This window comes from Eulemur rufifrons, chromosome 6 (genome assembly GCF_041146395.1).
Source record: "Eulemur rufifrons isolate Redbay chromosome 6, OSU_ERuf_1, whole genome shotgun sequence".
Lineage (NCBI taxonomy): Eukaryota > Metazoa > Chordata > Mammalia > Primates > Lemuridae > Eulemur > Eulemur rufifrons.
This window is the reverse complement of record NC_090988.1, coordinates 62,846,033-62,868,379: the sequence shown is the minus strand read 5'-3', so window position 1 is coordinate 62,868,379 and position 22,347 is coordinate 62,846,033. Positions and strand designations below refer to the sequence as shown.

Sequence of the window (22,347 nt, the reverse complement as noted above, 5' to 3'; positions counted from 1 at the left end):
TCAACATCCACCAGGTACAGCCAGCCTGGTTTACTCCAGCTGCTCATTCCCTACATTGCTAGGTCGTTTAAAGCTTTTCCCACCCATACTGTCACTCCTCTAGTTTGACACCATCATTACCGCACGAGGAAGTGCTCTGCTGGCATTTCCTCCACTGTCCCTAAGCACCCTGCCTACTGCTCCTGTTATCTTCCCAAAGCTTCATTTCTGATCATGTTGCTTTGCTCATAAGCCATCCCTAGTTACAACTGTCCAACTAATATAGCCTAAAACTTAGTTCATGGTCCTCTATAATGTGGGCCTCATCTTCTTTCTTTCTTTTAAACAAACTTTTCATTTTAGAATGGCTTTTAGATTTATAAAAAAGTTACAAACATAGTATAGACAGTGTCTACATACCCTGAATTCATTTTCCTCCCTTGTTAACATCTTACATTACTATGGTACATTTGTCACAGCTAATTATGTATGACACTGGCACACAGCTGTTAACTAAACTCCATCCTTTATTCGGATTTCATGAGTTTTTCCCTATTGTCCAGGATACCACTTCTATTCATCTCTCCTTAGTTTCTTCTGTTTTTCATACTTTTTATTTTTTTTCATGACCTTGACAGTTTTGAGGAGTGCTGGTCAATGTTTCCTATGTTTTTCTCAGGGGTAGACTGGGGTTATGGGTTTGGGGAAGGAAGACCACAGAGGTGAAGAGCCCTTTCGTCACCCCTCCCCTCCCCCACACCCCTTCCTCACTTGCAAACCCTAATTGTGGGAAGCCCATCACTAAGCTCAGTCCACTCCAGGGGTGGGGAGCGAACTCCCACCTCCTTGAAGGGGTTGGATCTACATCAAGTCTTTGGAATTCTTTTGTAAGGAACAATTGTCTTTTCACTCCCAGTTATTTATTTATTTATTCAGTTATCTACATTAGTATCAACTTAAGTATATTTATTTTAGGCTTTGGGTTATAATCCAATACTATTGTTATGCTTTTCATTTTTCCTTGAATAATTTCAACTTTGGCCATTGGGAACTCTTTCAGGTTAGTCCTGGACACTTTCAATGTGTGGCCCCATATATATATATATATATATATATTTTTTTTTTTTTTTTCCCCTCAGCACTTCTTTTTGGCCGATTCTATTCCCTGCCCCAGGCTCAGAATTAGTCATTTCTCCAAGAAGGCCTGGCTTCACTGGTTGAAGATTGGTGTTAGACCCCAAGACCTGGGAGCTGGGTGTCGTCGTCTTTGTCAGCCACATGTCCCACTCAGCCAACCCTGGCACTTACTCCTGTCTCTACACCATTCTCCCTCCACTAACACCAAAATCAATGGAGGCTTCCCAGCAACCTTCTGTCATGCTGGCTAGAATGTTCTTTTCCTTCCTGCTCCTTCCTTACGGCCCCGTTCAGAATGCCCCCTCTCTCCTGAAACCTTCCCCCAACTCCTACTTGATCTCTCACAGCACTCTGTACTTCCAGGCTGTGAGTCACCTAAGATAGCTATTTTTTTTTTTTTTTTTTTTTGAGACAGAGTCTCACTCTGTTGCCCAGGCTAGAGTGAGTGCCGTGGCGTCAGCCTAGCTCACAGCAACCTCAAACTCCTGAGCTCAAGCGATCCTCCTGTCTCAGCCTCCCAAGTAGCTGGGACTACAGGCATGCACCACCATGCCCGGCTAATTTTTTCTATATATATTTTTAGATGTCCATATAATTTCTTTCTATTTTTAGTAGAGATGGGGTCTCGCTCTTGCTCAGGCTGGTCTCGAACTCCTGAGCTCAAACGATCCGCCCACCTCGGCCTCCCAGAGTGCTAGGATTACAGGCGTGAGCCACCGCGCCCGGCCGATAGCTATTAATATACACCTAAACTCAGTGGTTAGCATATAGCAAACCCAATGGCTTTTGCTTAGGGGATACTATTTGACTAGATTAAGATAAGAGTAAGATGTAGCCTTTAGGGTTTATCAGGGAAAAGGAAAATTACACACACATACACACAAAACCAAACCACCCTCCTACAGAACTTTTATGCCCAAGGGACCCTTCTTGTTCTCAGGCTTGAAGAAGATATCTTGCTTCAGTCACATGTTCTTGTGAAAACCAGAAGATAGAGCCAAGTAACCTTCTGACTCTCATCCCTGCAAACAGGTCTGTTCTGTTCCCAGTATATGCACATGTTCAAAAATAAGGATCAGTTGACTAAAACATACCATAAGGAAACTCACACAGACATCCCAAGTCAGGAAACCTAAATAAGAAATAGGCAGTGGAGAGGGGAAAAAAAAAAGGCAGCAGTTCATGTTCAAATGAAATGGTGAATTATGTTGAACAGGCATCTTCCTGGAATTACTTATCTCCTGTCTCTCTGAATCAGTCATGTCTATTGCCTAAGTGTCAGGGATGCAAATAGTACAGGCTGACCATGAACACACCTGCATAACTGAGATGTTGGGAAATGTGTTCTAACCTTAGATGACTTTGTTTGTGACTTTCTTATTGGTGCCATGGGGTTGGAGTATGCTCTGGGGGAACTGAGCATGTTGCCTCCCTCAATCACTCTGGAAGTGGGTAATCCTGGGCAAGAAATGGATCTTTTGCATGGGTTGGGGAGGAACATCCTCTCCATTCTGGGGCTGGGAAACTTTTGCTCTGAGGTGTGAAAGGGGCCAGAGCGGGCAGCATCTGATGTTTCCACAACAGTGACACTAATAGCACAGAGAAAGGGCCAGTGTCAGGAGGAATAGCCCCACAGCAGAGGTGGATGTACCTTCTGGTCTCTCTGGATGATGCTCACACCCCTTCCCCTGAGCTCCTGGCCCACCTGCAGCTGCAGGCAGCCCCCAGCACACTGACGGCCCTCTCCATCCCAAGGCTCTCTCCTCTGACTCCACAGGAGAACAGACTGAAGTTTTTTATTTCCTGCACAGGCAAATCTCAACCACAGAGCAATACAAGCCGTAGCATAAATGCCCTTGCCTCCCTGTCTTGGGAAGGTGATATTGAGATGTGTTGTCGCCTGGTTTCTCAGCCCAGCTACAGGCCCTGGTTGAAACAGAGCTGCTGTTCTTATTAACATACTCAATCGGCATTTCTCTTTTCCCCTCTTACTTTCCGCACTTGGTTATTTGTACTTTCTAAGATCACCTCCCATAAGCTTCCTCCACCCAAGTCCTTGTCTCAGCATCTGCTTTTAGGAAAACCTAAACTAAGATCTGCCACGGCAGGTGGAAAGACCCAGAAAACAGGCAGCAATAGGGCAGCTAAGAAAGGAGGACTGGGGAGAGGCTGTTCCAAGAGAACGTACCAGAAATGCCTGGGGACTCTGAGAAGGGCTATGTTCCTGCCAGCAGAGCAGACACTGCTGTGAGCAAGAAGCATGTGGCCACACAGAGGTGAGCCAGGCATGCTGCTGCCCCCCACAGAGCTCAGGATCAGAGAACACCCAGCCAGTCCTTGTCAGCCAAGGCCACCTGGCATCTCAAGGACGCCCACCTGTTCAGGCTTTCAGCACCACTATGAAACACACACAACCCTCTGCCAAGAGATGCCTGCCTCGGCATCTTGCTCCCTTCTGCTTCTAGGTTCTGAGTCTTTGCTCTATAGTGTCGTGAGCACGGCTTCCTGGGTTCCATATCCTTCCCTGTGCTCTTGGACTACTGGAGGCCCCTAAGCCATCTCCATCATCTTCTAAGTGCTGGTGTTTCATAGTTTACTAATGTCAAGCTCAGCCTCCTCCAACTCTCCTTGCCCAACCAACTCAGTATTAAGGAGGCCTGAGCCTTAGCACAGTTGGACGCTGAACTTCTGGAAATGACCATGCCTGATTCATCTTAGTACCACCAGGTGAGAGCGCTCTGTCTAGCGACAGAGGTGTGATTATTTATGCTGCAGAGAACAAGTTAAAAACACTCACTAATATGCCCAAATCTTGATATCTAAATACCTTTCTCTCATAAAAGAAATCAGGTCTCCCTGGAGAACTGGTTGATTCGAGGACTGGCGTAAGGAAAATACAAGATGGTCCTGGAGTATCTTATGGTGTGAGAAGGTAAGGAAGTGCCGAGAAAGGAAATATGGGGCAGAAAAAAAGCAACTGTCCAGGAGCCAACCTAACAATGGCCATAGCTAGAAGTAGATGAGCAAAAATGTGAACAGTTATAGTACTGGGTTAAAACCCAGAATATAAAATAAATATCCTTATGTCCATAGTGATCTAATTAAATAACTGAATGAATAAATACATGGGAATGACAACATAACTCCTCCTTTTAGCAGAATTCCAATTAATAAATGCAGAAGGAATAAAGAGATAATCACCATTGGACACTACCATAACAATTGAGGCAGACACATTCCACCAGTGGATGCTAAAACTAGTGGGAGAAGTTTAAGGAGAAACAGGATATTTATATGGTCTCAAAGTATCTCTCCTCAAATAAATTAATTACAAAGAGAAAAAAACAGTAACTTTACAGTGAAGGCATCTGGTAGATACTTCCTTAACCGCGTGATTGAGGTTAACATGATCAGAGATAAGAAAAATGGTCTAGGGGAAATCAAGGTCAGAGGAGTCACTCAAAACTCTGCCTCCAGACTGATCCCTCCCAGGAGCTCCTCATACATATTTTCACTGCAAACTGGTTCTGTCCACCTGGGTGTCCTGCCTATAGGTTTGTTTTTTTTTTTTTTTTTTTTTTTTTGAGACAGAGTCTCACTCTGTTGCCCAGGCTAGAGTGAGTGCCATGGCATCAGTCTAGCTCACAGCAACCTCAAACTCCTGAACTCAAGCGATCCTCCTGTCTCAGCCTCCCGAGTAGCTGGGACTACAGGCATGCACCACCATGCCCGGCTAATATTTTTTTTTATATATATTTTTAGCTGTCCATATCATTTCTTTCTATTTTTAGTAGAGATGGGGTCTTGCTCTTGCTCAGGCTGGTCTCCTCCTGAGCTCAAACGATCCGCCCACCTCGGCCTCCCAGAGTGCTAGGATTACAGGCGTGAGCCACCGCGCCCGGCCCTGCCTATAGGTTTTGAATGTGTATGTCCAGCCTTAGACCTTTAAGTTTAGGCTCTAAACTTAACTTTACAAAAGAAGCATCACCTCCATAGTGAATCACCTTTTCAACATGAAGGTTGGGACTGGAAATAATCTAATCTGATTGTGCGTGATGCCTGACTTGGCATCACATGCAATACGACACGGGACTGTTTTGTAACCGTTCCCAGAGGCAAGATTACTCCATGACCATGTTCCATTACCCCATGGCCACGTTCCACCTTTGCTTTGAAAGATTAGAATAGACCATTTCAACAGTTCCAGATCCTAACTAGAAATCTGCTGGAGAAGTGAAACGCTTTAGTCACCCGGCCTATTCACATCTACTGTGTGCCAAACCTTTTTCATTTTCTCTCTGTGTTCAGTTGCAGTTTACAAACCTTCAAATATCAACACTCATTAATATTGATGTCTGAGTACCAAATCAGTTTAGCTTCCTAGAAATTACTAGAATTTATACTAGCCCTTCATTAAGTGCTAGGCAACATGTGCTAGACAACCTGATAGTGCTGGTGAAACCTGGGAAAATCAATAAGACGTGGTTCTTGCCCTTGAGAAGCCCACATACATATATGTAAACAGCTAGAAGCAACATGGAAAGTCTTATGCGGCATGTATATATCCACATACGTGTGTGTGTGTGTGTGTGTGTAAATATATATATTCCCTCATATGTACAGAGAGGCGGAGAAACACAGAGGAGCATATGACTGAGAATAGCACAGGCAAAGGTACAGGGGTATTGATACGTATGGCCTGTGTAATAATGCAGCAATGGTACACATAAAAATAGTAAAACCAACAACAATCATGACAGACATTCACTAGGCATTTACTATGTGTCAGGCACTACTCTGAGCACTTTACACGTGTTACCACACTGTGTGAGCCACATGTGTGGGAGAGGCCGGAGGTGAGGCTGAAAAGGCAGCTGGGGGTCAGATGACGAAATGTTCTGATCGCTGTGCCAAGGGGTCTGGACTTTGTCCGGCAGGAGAGAGCCACTGAGCATTAGCAGGAAGTGCTGGCAAGATTGGACTTGTGGTTTAGAATGGTTCCTTGGCTAGCTGTGTATGGAATATGGTGGTGGTGAGTTTGGAAGGTTTTCAGTAGTTCAGGTAAGTGACCATGGCAGTGAATATGGATTCGGAAGAGGTTTTTGAGCAAGAAGAAATGGGCCTAGGTGACCCCCCATATACATGGGGGCAGGTGGCAAGGAGGAGGGGAGGGGATTCTATTAACTCAGAGGGGAAGAAACAGCTTTCTCTTCCCTTTGGCCTTACATTTTCACATGAACAGCTGTGAAGTGACCCAGGGAGGAACACACACACACACACACACACAAACACACAGGTCCATAGGTTACCGAGGTCTAAAAGTGCATACTCGCACCCCCACATGTAAATACATCAACAAAGGCCACAAGTGCACAATTTTCTGGAGAGGATGAGATGTGTTTTCCAGCTATACGGTAGGGTCTTTTCATTTACCCAACTGATGACCCTTGGCTGCTAGAAGGACAGGCTCATCAAATCATCAGGATTCCCTCTGCAATTCATTCATGAGAAACAACAGATTCTAAGAGCACATCTAAAGCCTTCATTGATCTGTTATCTCATACTCTACACATTCATAGTCCCTTCCCAGGTAAGCTGCTATGAACTGAGAGTAACTCTACAGCTAGGAGTAGGTGATCCATCCATCCAGCTTCAGGTCAAAGACATCCACGGCAACACTCAATTCTCCTCCTACCGAAAAGCTTCTGCAGGACTTGTCCATCATATAAATCTTCAGCCAGGTCTTTCACGATGATTCTTTCTCCAACCAACACATCATTAATCCAGTCAATTAATACCTACACAGAGAGTAAGAGTTATGGGATATTTTTTTATAGGCCATCTTTCTTATCTTGAACAATTAAAATCTACATGAACTTCAGATTTTAAAAGCAGCAGAACTATCCAGATGACCCAGGAGTGTGAGCGCCAGTAGCCTTGTTAATTTTCAGGTGTATGCCTTCTAGTGCTGGCGGCACCAGTGTCCCTGCTAATCTCTTCTGGCCTCCACCATTCCTTACCATAATGCAAGTGACATTCACAGTGTGTGGCTTTGTGCCAGGCAAAGGGATGGGCTTTGGAGCTATACAAACTGGTTGAAACCCAGCTCTACCCACTAACTGGTTGTGTGCGTGTGCTCTTCTGTGACCTATGGACTTGTGTGTGGGTGGGTGCATGCACTCCCCTGTGATCTGTCAATCTAAGGCAAGCGAGTTATCTTTTCTGTTTCCCATCTCTAAAATTGAGCGTGAAAGTGTCTCCTATATTAGGTGGTGAAAAAGTATTAATATTACCTATGGCAAAGGCCAAATATTCAATGAAATGCAGATCTTATTAATAAATAAAGCAGTCTCCCATTATGACATTTGACAAGGTGGTTATTGTCATCCCCATGTTCTGGAGGGTTAATAAGCATGGAAGTAAACAGGTTTACCCAGGGTCACAGAGCTAGCGAGAGGTGGAGACAGGAGCAGAACCTTCATCCACCTTGCTCTAAAGCAACATCCTCCTCTCCAAGCCAAGACGCTTCTCATGGGGTAGGTGCTGTCCCCTTTCTCGTTTCTCTTAGCAGCTGTCACGACCTGAAGCCTACTGTGTGCCTGGCATTGAGCGGTGGCAGTTAATCCACACCACACCCCTGAGAGGACAGATCATTATCTTCATTTTTCAGGTAAGAAAACTAAAACTTGTATACAGTTGTCCCTCAGCATCCAGGGAGACAGGCTTCAGGACCCCTCATGGATACCAAACTCCGTGGATGCTCAGGTCCCTTATGTAAAATGGGGTAGTATTTGCACAGAACCTATGCATATCCTTCATGTTCTTAAAATCATTTCTAGGTTACTTATAATCCCTAATACAGTGTAAATGCAGTGTAGTTTTTATACTGTATTTTTGTTTTTATTTGTATTATTTTTTCTGAATATTTTTTGTCTGGTTGGTTGAATGCACAGATGTGGAACCCATGGATACGGAGGGCCGACTGTACTGCCTTTTAAATTTTTTCTTTATTGAGATATTATATATACACAATCAAAAATCAAATCTATAATATATTAACCAATTTTAAGTATACAGTGACAAGTTTTGGTCATTATACACAGTTGTATAACCCCCACCACAATCAAGATACAGATCAGTCCCCTCACCCTAGATGCTGGCGTAGGTCCCTGTGTCCTCAATCCCTTCCCCTGACCACAGGCCTCAGGAAGCCACTACAGTTTTGTCCTGTCTCTAGTTTCCTATAAACAGAATCATACAGGACATCATTTTTTGTGTTTAACTTATTTGCCTTAGCATAAATGCATTGCTTTTATAACACAGGCAGCGTTTCCATCCCAAGGTGGTCCGAGCGTGGGGGCTTCACAGCACATTGGTCCACTGTCCCAAGGCATACCAGGCACTGCCTTGAATCCAATACGGTAAGACCCAGTCTCCGTCCTGTAGAGGCTCCCCCGCAAGCTGGGAGTGGGCAGGAATGAGGAGAGCTTCCAGAAAGGCTTATGCTTGTGTTTTGAGTTGGGGTCCTGCTATGTCACCCAGGCTGGAATGCTACTCCCAGGTGTGATCACAGCTCACTGCAAGCCTTGAACTCCTGGGCTCAAGCAATCCTCCCGCCCCAGCCTTCGCAGTAGCTGGGACTACAGGTATGTGCTACCATGCCCAGCTCCTGAGGAGACTCTTAAGAAAAGACTTGGAGTTGACCAGGAAGGGCAGGATTTCACGGTGCTCAAAGTAGCCTAGATGTGGAAGTGTGGAGGTGGCCCACGCTGTGATGCCGTGCCTTTGGACCGCACCGTGGGGCTCAGGCCTGTGTGCCACAGTTCACGTCTCCCATCTTCCACTCCCTGAAACTGGGCCTGTGTGCAGGTCTGCGTCTGGGAGATCAGTGCTGACGCCTGAACTGTTTGGAGCCTGCCCTGACCTTGTCTTCACCCTCAGAGGTCTCCTGGGCAAGTAGTGGCATGCCCGTTCCAGCGCAGGAACAAGCAGGGGGCCAGCCCCTTTGCCAGCACCCTCAGAGAGGTACGACGGCAGGCAGAGCCTCGACCTGCAGCTGTCCCACCTTCTCTTTGCACAGCAACACGAGGGCTCAGGGGCACAATGGGCTGGGGGCAGCCATCCATGGGTGCAGCACAGACTGTATAAGGAAAGGGCCAGATATTCACATGCGCAACCCAGCCACTTTCTTTCTCTAGTTCCTTGGACTCTGGGGTAACGGCACAGACTCAGGCAGGGAACAGACAGAAGGGACATTTATACATCTGAAAAGACTGCCCTCAGTCCCTAGTGAGGTGGCCCAACTCTCAAGTGGGTTTGCTCTACCGAGGAACCCTCGACCATGGGGACAATACTGCTGAACAGCCTGGCTGCTTTTGAGATTCCTACCCATCCACATACCCTGCTTCTTCCTCCCCTCCTCCCTCCAGTGTTTATTAAATACCTGCTATATGTGACATCCTGTGCTGAATTCTGGGGGTACAATGAAACCACAGATGGTCTCTCACTTCAGGAAGCTCGCCATTTAGCAAAGGAGACAGAGAAGCATATGAGTAGCTAGACAGGGACCACAGCAGCAGGGAGGGCCTGAGTGACGGCACTGGAGTCGAGAGCAGGCAGAGCATGCTGGTCCGAGGGCTCTGCACGAGCAAGGCGGGGCAGGGCGGGGCGTGCTGGGAGCAAGCACAGGCTGGTGGGCTGAGCAGGTCTGGTGTCCCTGTGTTGCCAGGTGAGGGCCGATCTGAGGTTGAAGAGGCAGCTAGAGCATGGACCCCAAACACCACCCTAGGAGTGTGGGCTGTGACCCGCAGGGGACGGGAGACTACAGACAAGTCTTGAGCAGGATAATGACACACCAGATTTGCATTGGCAACGGATCACTCTGACATCCAGTGCCTTTTTGTCTTAAGTGCAGCTTGGTGAAGTTGAAGAGGAAGAAGACAGAACTAGGAATACAGAGGAGGAAGACGGGAGCAGTTCTGGAGGGGTGAGTGCATGCCTGCCACTGTGCAGGTACGTTACGCACAATATTTCAGCTAATCTCCTTTATTTCTGTTTGAATTCTATCTCTTCCACTCAGCTACGACCACAAACAAACCCCTTTGGGGGTTCTGAGACTCAGTTTCCTTATCTGTAAAATGGGGGTGATACTGATTCCTACTCCACAGGGTGATGCTGAGGGGCCTTGAGAAAGGCAGTAGGAGAACTTGGTGCGCTCTGAGATCTGCCCCGTGAGCCTCCCTGCGCTGACCTCTCTGGTGTTTATGACCAATGCCATGGGTTGGGCATTCACCGCATGCTGCGCTTACACAACCTGTTAAACTTTAGAGGGCTGTCTACTGGACCGCGAGCTGCCTGAGGGCCGGGGCCACTGGGACATTTCATTCTGAGTGGCCCACGGGGCACCTGCAGCCCGTCCTCATTTCTTCTTACCTTCATCAGTTCTTGAAGTTTGGGGTCACTGCGTGAGTTTGGATCCACCATCGTTCGTACTTCATTCTCCTCTTTAAAAAGAAAAGGAAGTCAGTGGGGGTGGTTACACTCGAGAGTGCGAAGCAAATGCAAAGAGACAAGAGGCACAGTTACCCAGCATCGTGTCCTCGGGGTCCAGCTCGAAGGGGATCGGGCTGAGGGGCAGGTTGATGGCATTCATTCCCTCCTCCTGAAGCTCGGAGACTGAAAGAAAAGGGAGAGCCGGGTCACGTGCCGCCGACCGATGGCAGGGGCTGGATCACTGAAACAAGCGTGTTCAATATTGATACGGAGGAAAAGACTCACTATGGTTAGATTACAGCCGTTACTCAGCCTGCAATCAATTTGTGGACTCGCCTTGCTGAAAGGACCCAATTGTCCCCTTAATCTCACCTCTTCCAACTGGCACCCCACTCGATTTCCATGGAGAAACTGGGAGGTCTTGACAGCACAGAAATCTGCTTCCTCTCAGAAAAGATTTCGGAATAAACAGGAACAAGGTGGGAGACCGACTTCTTTCTGCAGTCTAGCCTTCTGCCTGCCTCTCGGCCTCCTGTCTGGGGCCCAGGGCTACCCAGTGACTATTGATGGGATGGGAGAGGTCACCAGTTTGAGGCTCTGTGTGCATTGTAAGCCGTTTCCATCTCTGTTCAACCTTCCTCTGACTTCTCTCCTGGTTTGGTTTCCTGAGGTCCTTTTCCGATTATCCAACCTCCCTCCTTTTTCTACCCAACCGCAGCTGCTGCTCAGAAACGCCTCTGTCCTGGCCTCTTCAGATCTAAGGAGCCGTGGGCCCTGCAACCAGGTGCCTCACCTCTCTAGGCCTGTTTCCTCAGCTGGAAATGAGGAGCTGGACTGCATGACCAGAAAGTTCTTGTACAGTGTTTGAATCCTAGAAATCTATATTCCTCAAGAAAAGTAAAAAAAGGTCATTGACCCCTGAAGACCACCAGCCTACTCTGTTCCAAGTACCCAGCCCCCACAAGGAGCCTTCGCACAAAAGAATTCCTGCCACAAAACCAGTTGTACGAACATACTTGATGAGTGCTGACCTTGGATTACCCCTCCTAAAAGCAGTGACTTAAATCCCCTTACTTTTTGCCAATTAAGCACAGAAAGGCCATTTTTCCAGAAGGCGTTGGTCACCAAGAGGTTCTTAAAGAGTTGATATGGCAGCTGCAATCAACCTGAACAAAAGCAACATCCCATCTTTCCATTTTATTTTTTATTGACTTTGGCCTCACCAGTTGCCAGCATAGACTTATAAGAACTCTTGAGCACAAGGCAGCCCCTTACAAAGAGTTCTTTCATATCAGCAGACTCACTGATAGTTGCAGTTGGACAGGGCGGAGACTGCCAAACAAAGACAGTGAAACACACGCTACCCTGAAGAGACAAATCTCACATGGTGCGGCTGGTACTAAGTCCTTTTGCAGTGGGCCTTTGACATTCACATAGGACATTAGCCAGTCACCATCCTGAATCTCCAAATTCACAGACACTCACCATTCCATAGAATTCTCCTCCATATAACAAAAAATCGTTTAAGCTTTGAAGGTATCACTCATATTTTTCTAAGTATGGGGTTGCATTTGTTTTCCAGCTAAGAACAACTGCTTCCTTAGATTTCTATAATTTCTTCTAATGTCTCTCCTAGAACTACCAGTTTGCTTTCTTTTCCAGGTTATTTCTCACAAAGAAGCACAATTTTCATCACTTTGTTAACAAGCACTGCTATGCATGCAAAGGGCAGTGGAAATAGAGTCATGCTTAAATGTGGATGCAAGGCCAGGCTTACCGGCCAGTGAAGACACTTGCTCCTGCTCAGGAGTTTCTCCCCTGTAGCTATAGTCTTCCCCTAGGGTCTACATTATCCAATACAGTAGCCACTAGCCATGTGAGCTATTTAAATTTCCGTAAATTAAAAATTCAGTTCCTCAGTTGCACCAATCACATTTTACATTTCCAGCACAGGAAGTTCAAGTGGACAGTGGTGTCCTAGGTGATCCCATTCATTGAAATGCTGACAATGTCCACATTTAAATCTCTAGCCCAGGCCTGGACCCTGACCCCCAAGCTTGTGAATCTAACTATGTACTCAGTGTCTCCTCTTAAGTCTATTAACAGCGATCTTAAATTTACACATCCAAAAGAGAACTTGTGATTTTCAACACCCTCACATCCACCGTAACAGCACCAAAACCTGTTCTTCCCATATTCTTATCCTCCTCAGTAGATGGCACCACTGTTGACACAATGGTTCAAGCCAAAATTTGAGGAAATCACCTTAAATTCTCCTTTTCCCTCACCTTTTGCATATATCGAATACATTGGCAAGTTGTGTTGGTTCCACCTCCACACGAGGAAGTGATTGCAACCACTTCTCACCCTCTTCCCGCTCCACCATCCTGGCTCATGCCACTGTTATCTTTTACCTGGACCACCAGATCCACCCTCTGATTGGTCTACTGTTTCCTCTTGCATCTCCCTTACCCCACCTACTTCCCACAGCGCAGCCAGATGTTCTATAAAAATGTAAATAGGATCATACATTCTCCTGCTTTAAACTTTCCTGTGGCTTCCCATCATATTCAGAATAAAACCCAACTCCTAACTATGAGCTTCAAAACCCTCTGACGATGCCTACATTCAAATCCAGGATCTACCCCTTACTAGCTATGTGACTTTAGGCAGTTCATCAAGCTGTTATGCCTCAGAGTCTTCATCTGCAAAATGGGAGTGATCATAATATTGCCTGCCTCCTAGGGGTCTTGAGAAGAATAAATGAGTTCACATAAGCAAAATAGAAAAGTGTCTGGCACCTGGTAAGAGCTATATACATATATGCTGCTATTATTAGTACTTAAAACAATACCTCAAACATAGTAAGCACTCAAGAAATATTTGTTAAATAATCCAAACTGTTAAGACCACCCTTCAACTGCACAGGTTATGAGTTGAGCATAATTTGCCAAAGCAGTGTATGGGATGCAAGGATTTCACCTTCTGTGTGTGTGGGTGTGGGGGGATGTATTTATGTTTCAGCCTGATCCTGTGTGCACGTGCACATTTCTGGGGCAGCATTTCCACCTTACATTTTGTAAGGGGAGAAAGGCCATATCTGTCCCAAGACTGTTGTATAGCAAGAGGCAATTTGTAAATATGGAGGGATTTAAACATCTTTCAAGTGTGACTAGAAGCACTATTTGCAGCCAGAACTCCTAAAGGTGGCTCTGAACTGGATCTCTTTTTACGGGTAGATCATTGTTAAAACTGTTTTCAGATGAAAACGCCCCAGTCAGAAACACGCCCCTCCGCCCTCCCTCTTTAATTCACTCACAGAGACATAACAAACTTAAGAAGAAAGGCTGAGATATGTTTGCAATTGGAAATTTTTTTTCAGGAAATGATTTGGTACAGGAACATCATTCCCATTCCATTAACCGCTGACTCTGTGCCAACTGTTTGTAAAACTGAATATGCAAACTGCCCGGTTCAGGCCTGACCCCGCCCTCGTGGGGCCCCATTAGTGGCCACTTTCCCAAAACAGCCCTCCTGCTTTGGAGGTTTCATTTCCACCAAACCAAAGCAGGACCCAGCAGAAGCCGCTTGCCAATCCTCGCGCTCTGAAAGAGAAAGAGCTGCAATCGAGTTTTCTCGGTGCAGGATGTGGATATGATGTTTATCCCCTGAACCTCCTCTCACGATCTAAAAAACTAGGTCCGAATGTGCAGCCCTCCGTGTCTCGCAGCACCATTAGTCATAACTTAATAAACAGATTAAATGCCCGGCTGAAGGTCGGGCTCGGGAAAGCAGCGAGATTGCCTCAACTCCCGAAGCGCTCCTCACGAGAAAGGGGGCTTTTATGCTCTGGGAAACAGTCTGACTCCTGGTCTAGCTGCGCAGCAGAAAGTACATGGATGAGCTTTGGAGTCTGAAAGAGCTGGATTTGAATCCGACTTCTATTTTTATCAGCTGTGGGACATTATGTAAGTGGCTTAACCTCCCTGAAATCCCGTATGGAACAATTCTCTCTAAAACAAGGGTGTAGCTGACACTGCTGGTTTCCTCCCCAGTATGTACCATTTTTCTCAGCTGAAAGAGCCTTCGTTTTGTGCCAGGATACACCCCTCCCTCCTATGCCTCAAGGTAAGGTCCTGATTGGTTTAAAGGAATCATGATGATCTCAATCCCTGTAGTAGCAGTTGGCTCAAGCACTGCCATGTTAATTCTGGTCAATGAGCTGTGAGAAATTTCCAGAAGCTTCTAAAAATAGTTTTCCTCCATTTTAAAGAGAGGCCCAAGGAAGGGAAGGCATCTTTCTCTTCTAATTGTTGTTGCATCAGGAGGTCATGCCCAGATTTGTTGCAGCCATTTTGTAGCCATGAGGTGAGTAAGCTCAGAGAAGAAGCTAATATGCTGAGGTTGTCAGAGAAGAAAGGTAGAAAGAGGGGATTCATGTTGATACTTCTAAGCCACCACGCCTGGAACCACTCTAGCTCTATATGTTTTGTTATAGGAAATAAAATAAATGCCCTTATTGTTTAACCCAGTACAGTAAGTGTTTTTTGGGCCTTGGAGCCCAAACTACCTGATACATGGGGACACCCAGGATTCTAAAGTGAGTGAGTACAGTAGGGCTACAATGGATGGCAATTTTCCCCTCCTTTTTTCCCATGAGAAACAGAATAGTTACAGGCATCTCTTATACCCAAGATACGTGTAGGGACTCAACACCAAGGGGAAAATGAATTTGGAGAAAAGAATAGACAGGTCTCCAGAAGGCCAGGAATTTCATTAATTCAACCAATAATCATTACTGGGCCCCTCCTCTGAAGCAGACCCCATGCCAGCACCGGGGACACAAGTTTGGGAATCTGAGATGGGCCCATGTCAGTCGGCTCATAGGTGGTGGGAGAGGTAGGCCCATGGACCCAATGTGCAGAGTGCTGTCCTCAGAGGTGATAGATACGTAACTAGAGGGCTGCAGGGGCTCAGGTGGAATGAGGCTAACTTTGGATGGGGAAGATTGGGAAGGATTCCCAAAAAGGAGAAAATTTGAGCTGGATCTTGAAAAATGTAAATTTTCATCTAACAGAGTATATCACAAAAGGCAGGTGTCGAGAGAGTGGTGAATGTGTCTGAGCATAGGGAATGTGGGGGGTGCACAGGGGAAAGAGGAGGAAGGGACAGGTAAATAGGTGGGGTCCAGAGTGTTAAGGGTCTTGAATTCATCTGTTCTCCAGGACTTCCTGAACCATGCTCACTGTATCTGTGGTTGCAAAAAACCATACTGAGAAAAGGCAAGAAAAAGTCAGGATATTCTTCCTCCTTCAGTGCCAGTGGGTCCTAGTAAGATGTTCAGACTACTCTAGATTCTTATGAGGACTCTGATGATTAATTTCTAATCCACTTGAAAGGTACCAAAGCTCTTAATTTCTAAATGGTTCAAGGGCCCCCACAGAAGTTCTTGGCAGCTAAAGACAACTACATTATTTGGTGAGTCCCAGCAATTGTTCTCTATGTGAAAAACCAAGGTGAAGGAACAACTACAAAAAAGAAAACTACAGCTAACATCATACTTAATGGTGAAAAACCGGATGGTTTTCCTCTAAGACTAGGAACAAGACAAGGATGTCTCCCCTAACCATGCCTATTCAAAATTACACTAGATGTTCTAGCTGGGACAATAACACAGGAGAAAGAAGTAAAAGATTTACAGATTGAGAAGCAAGAAATAAAACTGTCTTTGTTTGCAGATGACATTTTCTATGTAGAAAATCCCAAAGAATCAACCATAAAAAGAAAACAAAACTAAAACTAAAACTAAAAAACCCCCAAATTCCTAGAACTAATGAGCTATTATAGGAAGGTTGCAGGATACAAGGTGAATACAAACGTCAATTGCTTTCCCATATACTAGCAATGAATGATTGGAATTTAAATTGAAAAACACTATCATTGATAGTAACAAAAAATGCCACACTTAGGTATATATCTAAAAAAAAGTACAAGATTGATATGTACATTATAAAACCCTGATGAAAGAAATCAAAAATCCAGATAAACAAAGAGATATTCAATGTTCATAGATTAGAAGACTTAATATTAAGATGTCAATTCTTTCCAACTTCATCTATAGATTTAATGCAGTATCAGTCAAATCACAGCAAGATCTTTTGTGAATATTGACAAACGGTTTCTAAAGTTTACATGGAAAGGCAAGAGACCCAGAGTAGCCAACACAATACTGAACAAGAATAACAAAGTTGAAGACTGACACTACCAGACTTAAAGACTACTATAAAGCTACAGTAATCAAGACAGCATGGTATTGGTGAAAGAACAGATATATAGATCAATGAAACAAAACAGAGAACCCAGAAATAGACTCATACAAATACAGTCAACCGATCTTTGACAAAGGAACAAAGGAAATTCAATGCAGAAAAGAAAGTATTTTCAACAAATGGTGCTAGAACAATTGGGTATTCATATGCAGAAAAATGAATCTAGATACAGATCATACATCTTTCACAAAACTTAAAATGATCGCAGACGTAAGATAAAACCCAATACTATATAAGTTCTAGGAAAGAAATAGAAAATCTGTAACCTAGGGTTTGACAATGAGTTTTTGGATACAACACCAAAAGGACAATCCATGAAAAACATTGATGAGTTGTATTTTATTAATATTATACTCTATGAAAAACACTTAAGAGAATGAAATGAGCCATATACTGAGAGAAAATATTTGCAAAATACACATCTGATAAGACTTGCATGCAAAATACACAAAGAACTCTTAAAACTGAAAAACAAGAAAACAAATGACTCAACTACAAAATGGGCAAAAGATCTGAACAGACATGTCACTAAAGAAGACATATAGATAGCAAATAAGCATCTGAGAAAATGTTCATCATCATTTGTGATCATCGAATGACAGATTAAGACAATAATCAGGTATCACTATCTACCTATTAGAATGGCTAAAATCCAAAAAACTGGTAATACTAAATGCTAGGAATGCAAAATGGTACATCCACTTTGGAAGACAGTTTGGTATTTTCTTACAAAACTACAGTTTTACCTTATAATCCAGCAATAGTGTTCCTAGGTATTTACCCATCTGATTTATTAATAAAAACATTAACACAAAACCTTGCATGTGAATATTTATAGCAGCCTTATTCATAATTGCCCAAAACTGGAAATTACCAAGATATCTTCCAATAGGTGAATGGATAAACTGTAATACATCCATATGATCAAATATTATTCAGTAATAAAAAGAAATAGACTATAAAGCCATAAAGAGACATGGAAGAACCTTAAATGCATAATATTCCTAAGTCAAAGAGGTTAGTCTGAAAAGGCTACATACTATATGATTTCAAGTATACGACATTCTGGAAAAAGTGAAAGTAGAGAGAGTAAAAAGATCTGGTTTCCAGGGGATTGGGGGAAATGTTGAATAGTCACAGAAGATTTTTAAGGTGGTGAAACTGTTCTGCATGATACTGTAATGGTGGATAAGTGATGTTATGGATTTGTCAAACCCACAGAATTTTACAGCACTAGGAATGTCTCAGTCCATTTTCTGTTGCTTAGAATATCTAGAACTGAGTAATTTATAAAAGAAAATGAATTTATTTATTATAGTTACAGAGATTAAAAAGTCCAAGGTCAAGGGGCTGTATGTGGTGATGGCCTTCTTGCTGGTGGGAACTCTACAGAGTTCTGAGGAAGCACAGGGCAACACAAGGTGAGGGGGCAGAGCATGCCAGCCCCCTCACCTCTTTAAAGGCCCCACCTCTCAATACTGCCACATTGAGGATTAAGTTTCAACATGAGTTTCAGAGGAGACAAACATTCAAACCATCGCAAGGAGTAAATGTTAATGTAAGCAAATTAAAAAATCATTTAGGAGGTCAGGACCCAAGACTGGAATACAGATTGTGACAGATTGTGACATATTGTGACAACAGAATCTGACTGTATTACAAATGTATGAGACAACCTAACTGAAGCAGGAGAGGGGAATGGTACTGACCTAAGTATCTCTGGAAATGAGTAGAGTCTGTAAGATCAAAGGCAAAAGGAACTATACCCAAGTATAGTTCCCAAGTATACTTTGTACTCTAAAGTTGTTTCCCATGGGGCTATGGGTTAACAATTCTGATACTGCCACACGTGTAAACTGCAATTGAACAGTTAAATAAATGGATGGTGGGAACCAGGTTTCTCACTGTTGGAGTGGGAGGTTACAGATGAGCAAGGGGAGGAGGCTATGATGATCCACATGGTAATGGATTAAGGTTGGAGACATCAGTAAGAACACATGTTTAGCTTACTACAGGTACAGATGGTGAGCATACATGGGTTAGTGCACACACACATATTTCCTTGCTGTCTTAGCTGAGAGGACATAAAAGAAATGACACCCCAGTAGCAATGAACAGACCTAGAGCCCAGATCTTAGTTTCTAGTCCCATTCTCCAATAAAAAGGAAGCAGGGCTCCTTGGAAAAATGGCTGATTCTAGGACTGGAGAGGAAATATACAAGATGAGCCTAGAGGCAGGAGTAAGAAGTACTCAGAAAAATAAAATGGGGGGATGTTACAGGCACGCAAGAGCTGACTGAAGGAGCTGGCCCAAGCTGGAATAATCCGTACAACAAAACGAAGTGCTACTGAATTATAACCCAAACTGCAAAATAAATATCCATGAATCTACACTGACATAAATGATTGCATAAATTAATAATTAGAAGAGATCAATCTTCCATATAGAATTCCAAATAATTTATACAGAGCCTCTGCTCTCAAAGAAGGGAGCATAACTCCCCACACCTTGTGTGTGGGCAGCACCTGGTGACATTCTTCCAAAGAGTACTGTACAGAAAGGAGGAAAAGCATGTAACTTTACAGTGGAGAAACATGACGAACACTGCCTCAGCCAGGTCATCTAGACCAACATCAGTAGTCACAAATCATGTTGCTACTATGCACTCTTGATGTGATGTGATGAAAATGGCATTTTCACCCACGATCTTCCTTCCCCAAACCCATAATCCTAGCCTAAGGATGAGAAAAACATCAGACAAATTCCAACAGGAGGACATTCTAAAAATATTTGACCTGTACTCCTCCAAACTGTCATCAAAAGCAAAAGTAAGCCTGAGGTCACAGCCAAGAGAAGCCTAAGGAGACATCGTGATGAAATAAATGTAATGTGGACAGAAAAAGTACATTAGGTAAAAAGAAATACAAATAAACTGAACTTTGCACTAACATAGTAATATTATATTAATGATAATATCAATATTAGTAATACAGCAAAAATAATATATCAGTAATGACCATAATAATATATCAATACTGGCCATTCATTGTAACAAATGTACCATACTAATATAAGATGGCAATAAGAGGGGAAACTTGGTGTGGCTCATATAGAAACTCTCTGTACTATCTTTGCAATTTTTCTATAAATCTAAAACTATTTTTAAAAGATATTTTTTAAAAAAAATCAACCTGAATTTATTATGTCAAAAAAAAAAATCCGTGATTTTATGGGACACAAATGTTTCCACCCATCAGCAAGAAGCCAGTGGTAATTTATTTGACTCTAGAGGAGCTCTGCTGTATTTGTACAGGAAGCAAAGCACAAAGATCATCTCGAAGCCCTACAGTGCAATCTGTACTCATTCCCAACTGAGAACCCAAGTTTCCAGGAAGAAAGTAGACGGTTGTTTTGTTCTTCTAACGTAAGGGTGCCTGGCAGGACCACTTCTACTATCTCAAGTAAGGGTCTGTCTGTCGCCCTCTGGAAATTTTATCTGCCTGTAGTTCCTGATGGGGATCTTTATGCCACAGGCTTTTGTACTCATTTTCCATTGCTGAAGTAGCAAATCAAAAACTTGGTGGCTTTGTAAAGAATTTGTAAAGAATACAAATTTATTGTCCTTACAGATATGGGTCTCACTGGGCTAACGTCAAGGTGTCAGCAGGGCTGTGCTCCTTTCTGCGGGCTCCAGGGGCAATCCCTTTTCTCTCCTAATAGCTTCTAGAACTCCCCCATTCCTTAGCTTGTAGTCCCCTTCCTCCATCTTGAGAGCCAGCAATGGGGGGGGGGGGGGTGTCGAATCCTCACATTGCAGACTCTGACCTCCTCTTTTGCTTTTAAGTACCCTGTGATTCTACTGGGCCCACTTGGATAATCCAGGGCGATCTCCCTATTTTAGGCTCAGCTCATTAGTAACTAGAATTCCAACTGCAATCTCAATTTCCCTTTGCCACATAAGGTAACGTATTCATAGATTCCAGGGATTAGGGCATGACACCTTTGCGAGGGGCCATTATTCTGCCTATAACAGCTTCTTCAGTTAAGGGGACAGGTTCTGTGCTTAATACTCATGCTTCCCCACAACATGTGGGTTCATTTTTCTTCCATGTGAGATTGCCAAAAGAAAATGCAAAATCCCTGTCCCCCTCCCCAACTCAGTCCCTTACACAAGAGGGATTTTATGACTTGTAACGAAAAGGATACTTGTTACAGCAGTCCTAATGTATGGCTTCAGGTAAACATGGGAGCCAGCTCTCAGTGGCCGCGGCAGACTGGTGGGGTCTCACCGCACTCTACTTGACACAGCTGCTTAGTCACCAGGGTCTGACAGACAGCCCATGGAGCACAGCCAAAAAAGCGAACCTAAGAGGCTGGTGTTGTGATGAGAGCTGACAGCAGGATCTATAGTCCTGAGTCTCACAGTTTCCACCAGTCTTTGTTTTGATCGGTTTTATAGTCTCTGCAGAGTTGGAAGGCTGCCAAGCAAATGGCCCCTGGGCACTTATTCACTGCTCAGCCAAGCACGTGATACAGCTGGCCTCCAATTGCTAGTGAGCACGGACGGAGATGCGAGCACCATTGGCTGGCTTTGGGCAGTCAAAACAATCAGAATTGAAACATTGGTTGAGGTCTCAAGCAAGCCAAGGGAGTTAAATTTAAACACTGCACAGGCACAGAGGGTCCAGGGGAACAGTACATCACTGTTCTTTGTCTTGTGCCATGCCATGCCCTGTTATCTCTTTAGACTGAGAACAAGAACTGTTTCCTTGGTTTGAAAGTCTGTTTCTACTTAAGCAGAGGGTGGTGAGGATGTGCCATGCTGGGAGTTTATTACAGAAAACGCCATGCAGTTGTGCATGGGTGTGCCTGTGTGTGTGTCCACACACCCTAGGCATTTGTGACAGCCTTGGGGAGAACACAGAATTTGACCCCACATGAAGTGGTACAGTAAGTGACCTAACCAAGGACAGCCAGGTGGAGCTGGCTCTTCTTAGCTCACTGACTCATGAGCAGATATGGGCATCTCCAGGGCCAGGGGCTAGCCCAGGAACTATGAAAACAGAGACAAGTACCTGCCTTTCGGGGTTGCTTGGTTCCTGAAGGCCAGCTACCTTAGAGGCCCTTAGAGCCCAGCACAGGGTCAGGCACCCAATTACCACTTATTAAGAGCCTGGAGGATGCTTTGAGAGAGAGGGGAAACTGCATCACACAAGCAGCAATGCACTGTGATAAGGGCCCCCACAGTTCTGACCAAGTGCAGAGTGCTCTTCCAAGGTGGAGGGAGCAACCGCGGAGCGTGTTGGAGGCCACGGGCTGCCACCAGGGCCCTGGGCACAAGAGGCACCCGGTTCAGCCTGTCCACCTCACTGGCCTTCACCTTTGTGCAGCCACCTGAGTCAAGTTTCC

General features: G+C 44.4%; 1 protein-coding gene across 1 annotated transcript in view; it reads right to left on the bottom strand.

The window, feature by feature from the left end:
- PARVA (parvin alpha) overlaps positions 1 to 22,347 on the bottom strand; it is a 145,895-nt gene that overhangs the window by 39,220 nt on the left and 84,328 nt on the right. The window contains exons 2-4 of the mRNA XM_069471173.1: positions 10,702 to 10,791; positions 10,549 to 10,619; positions 6,812 to 6,914 (exon numbers count right to left, since the gene is read on the bottom strand). Coding sequence (XP_069327274.1) covers positions 6,812 to 6,914; positions 10,549 to 10,619; positions 10,702 to 10,791 — 264 coding nt within the window. The remainder of the gene's footprint in view (positions 1 to 6,811; positions 6,915 to 10,548; positions 10,620 to 10,701; positions 10,792 to 22,347) is intronic.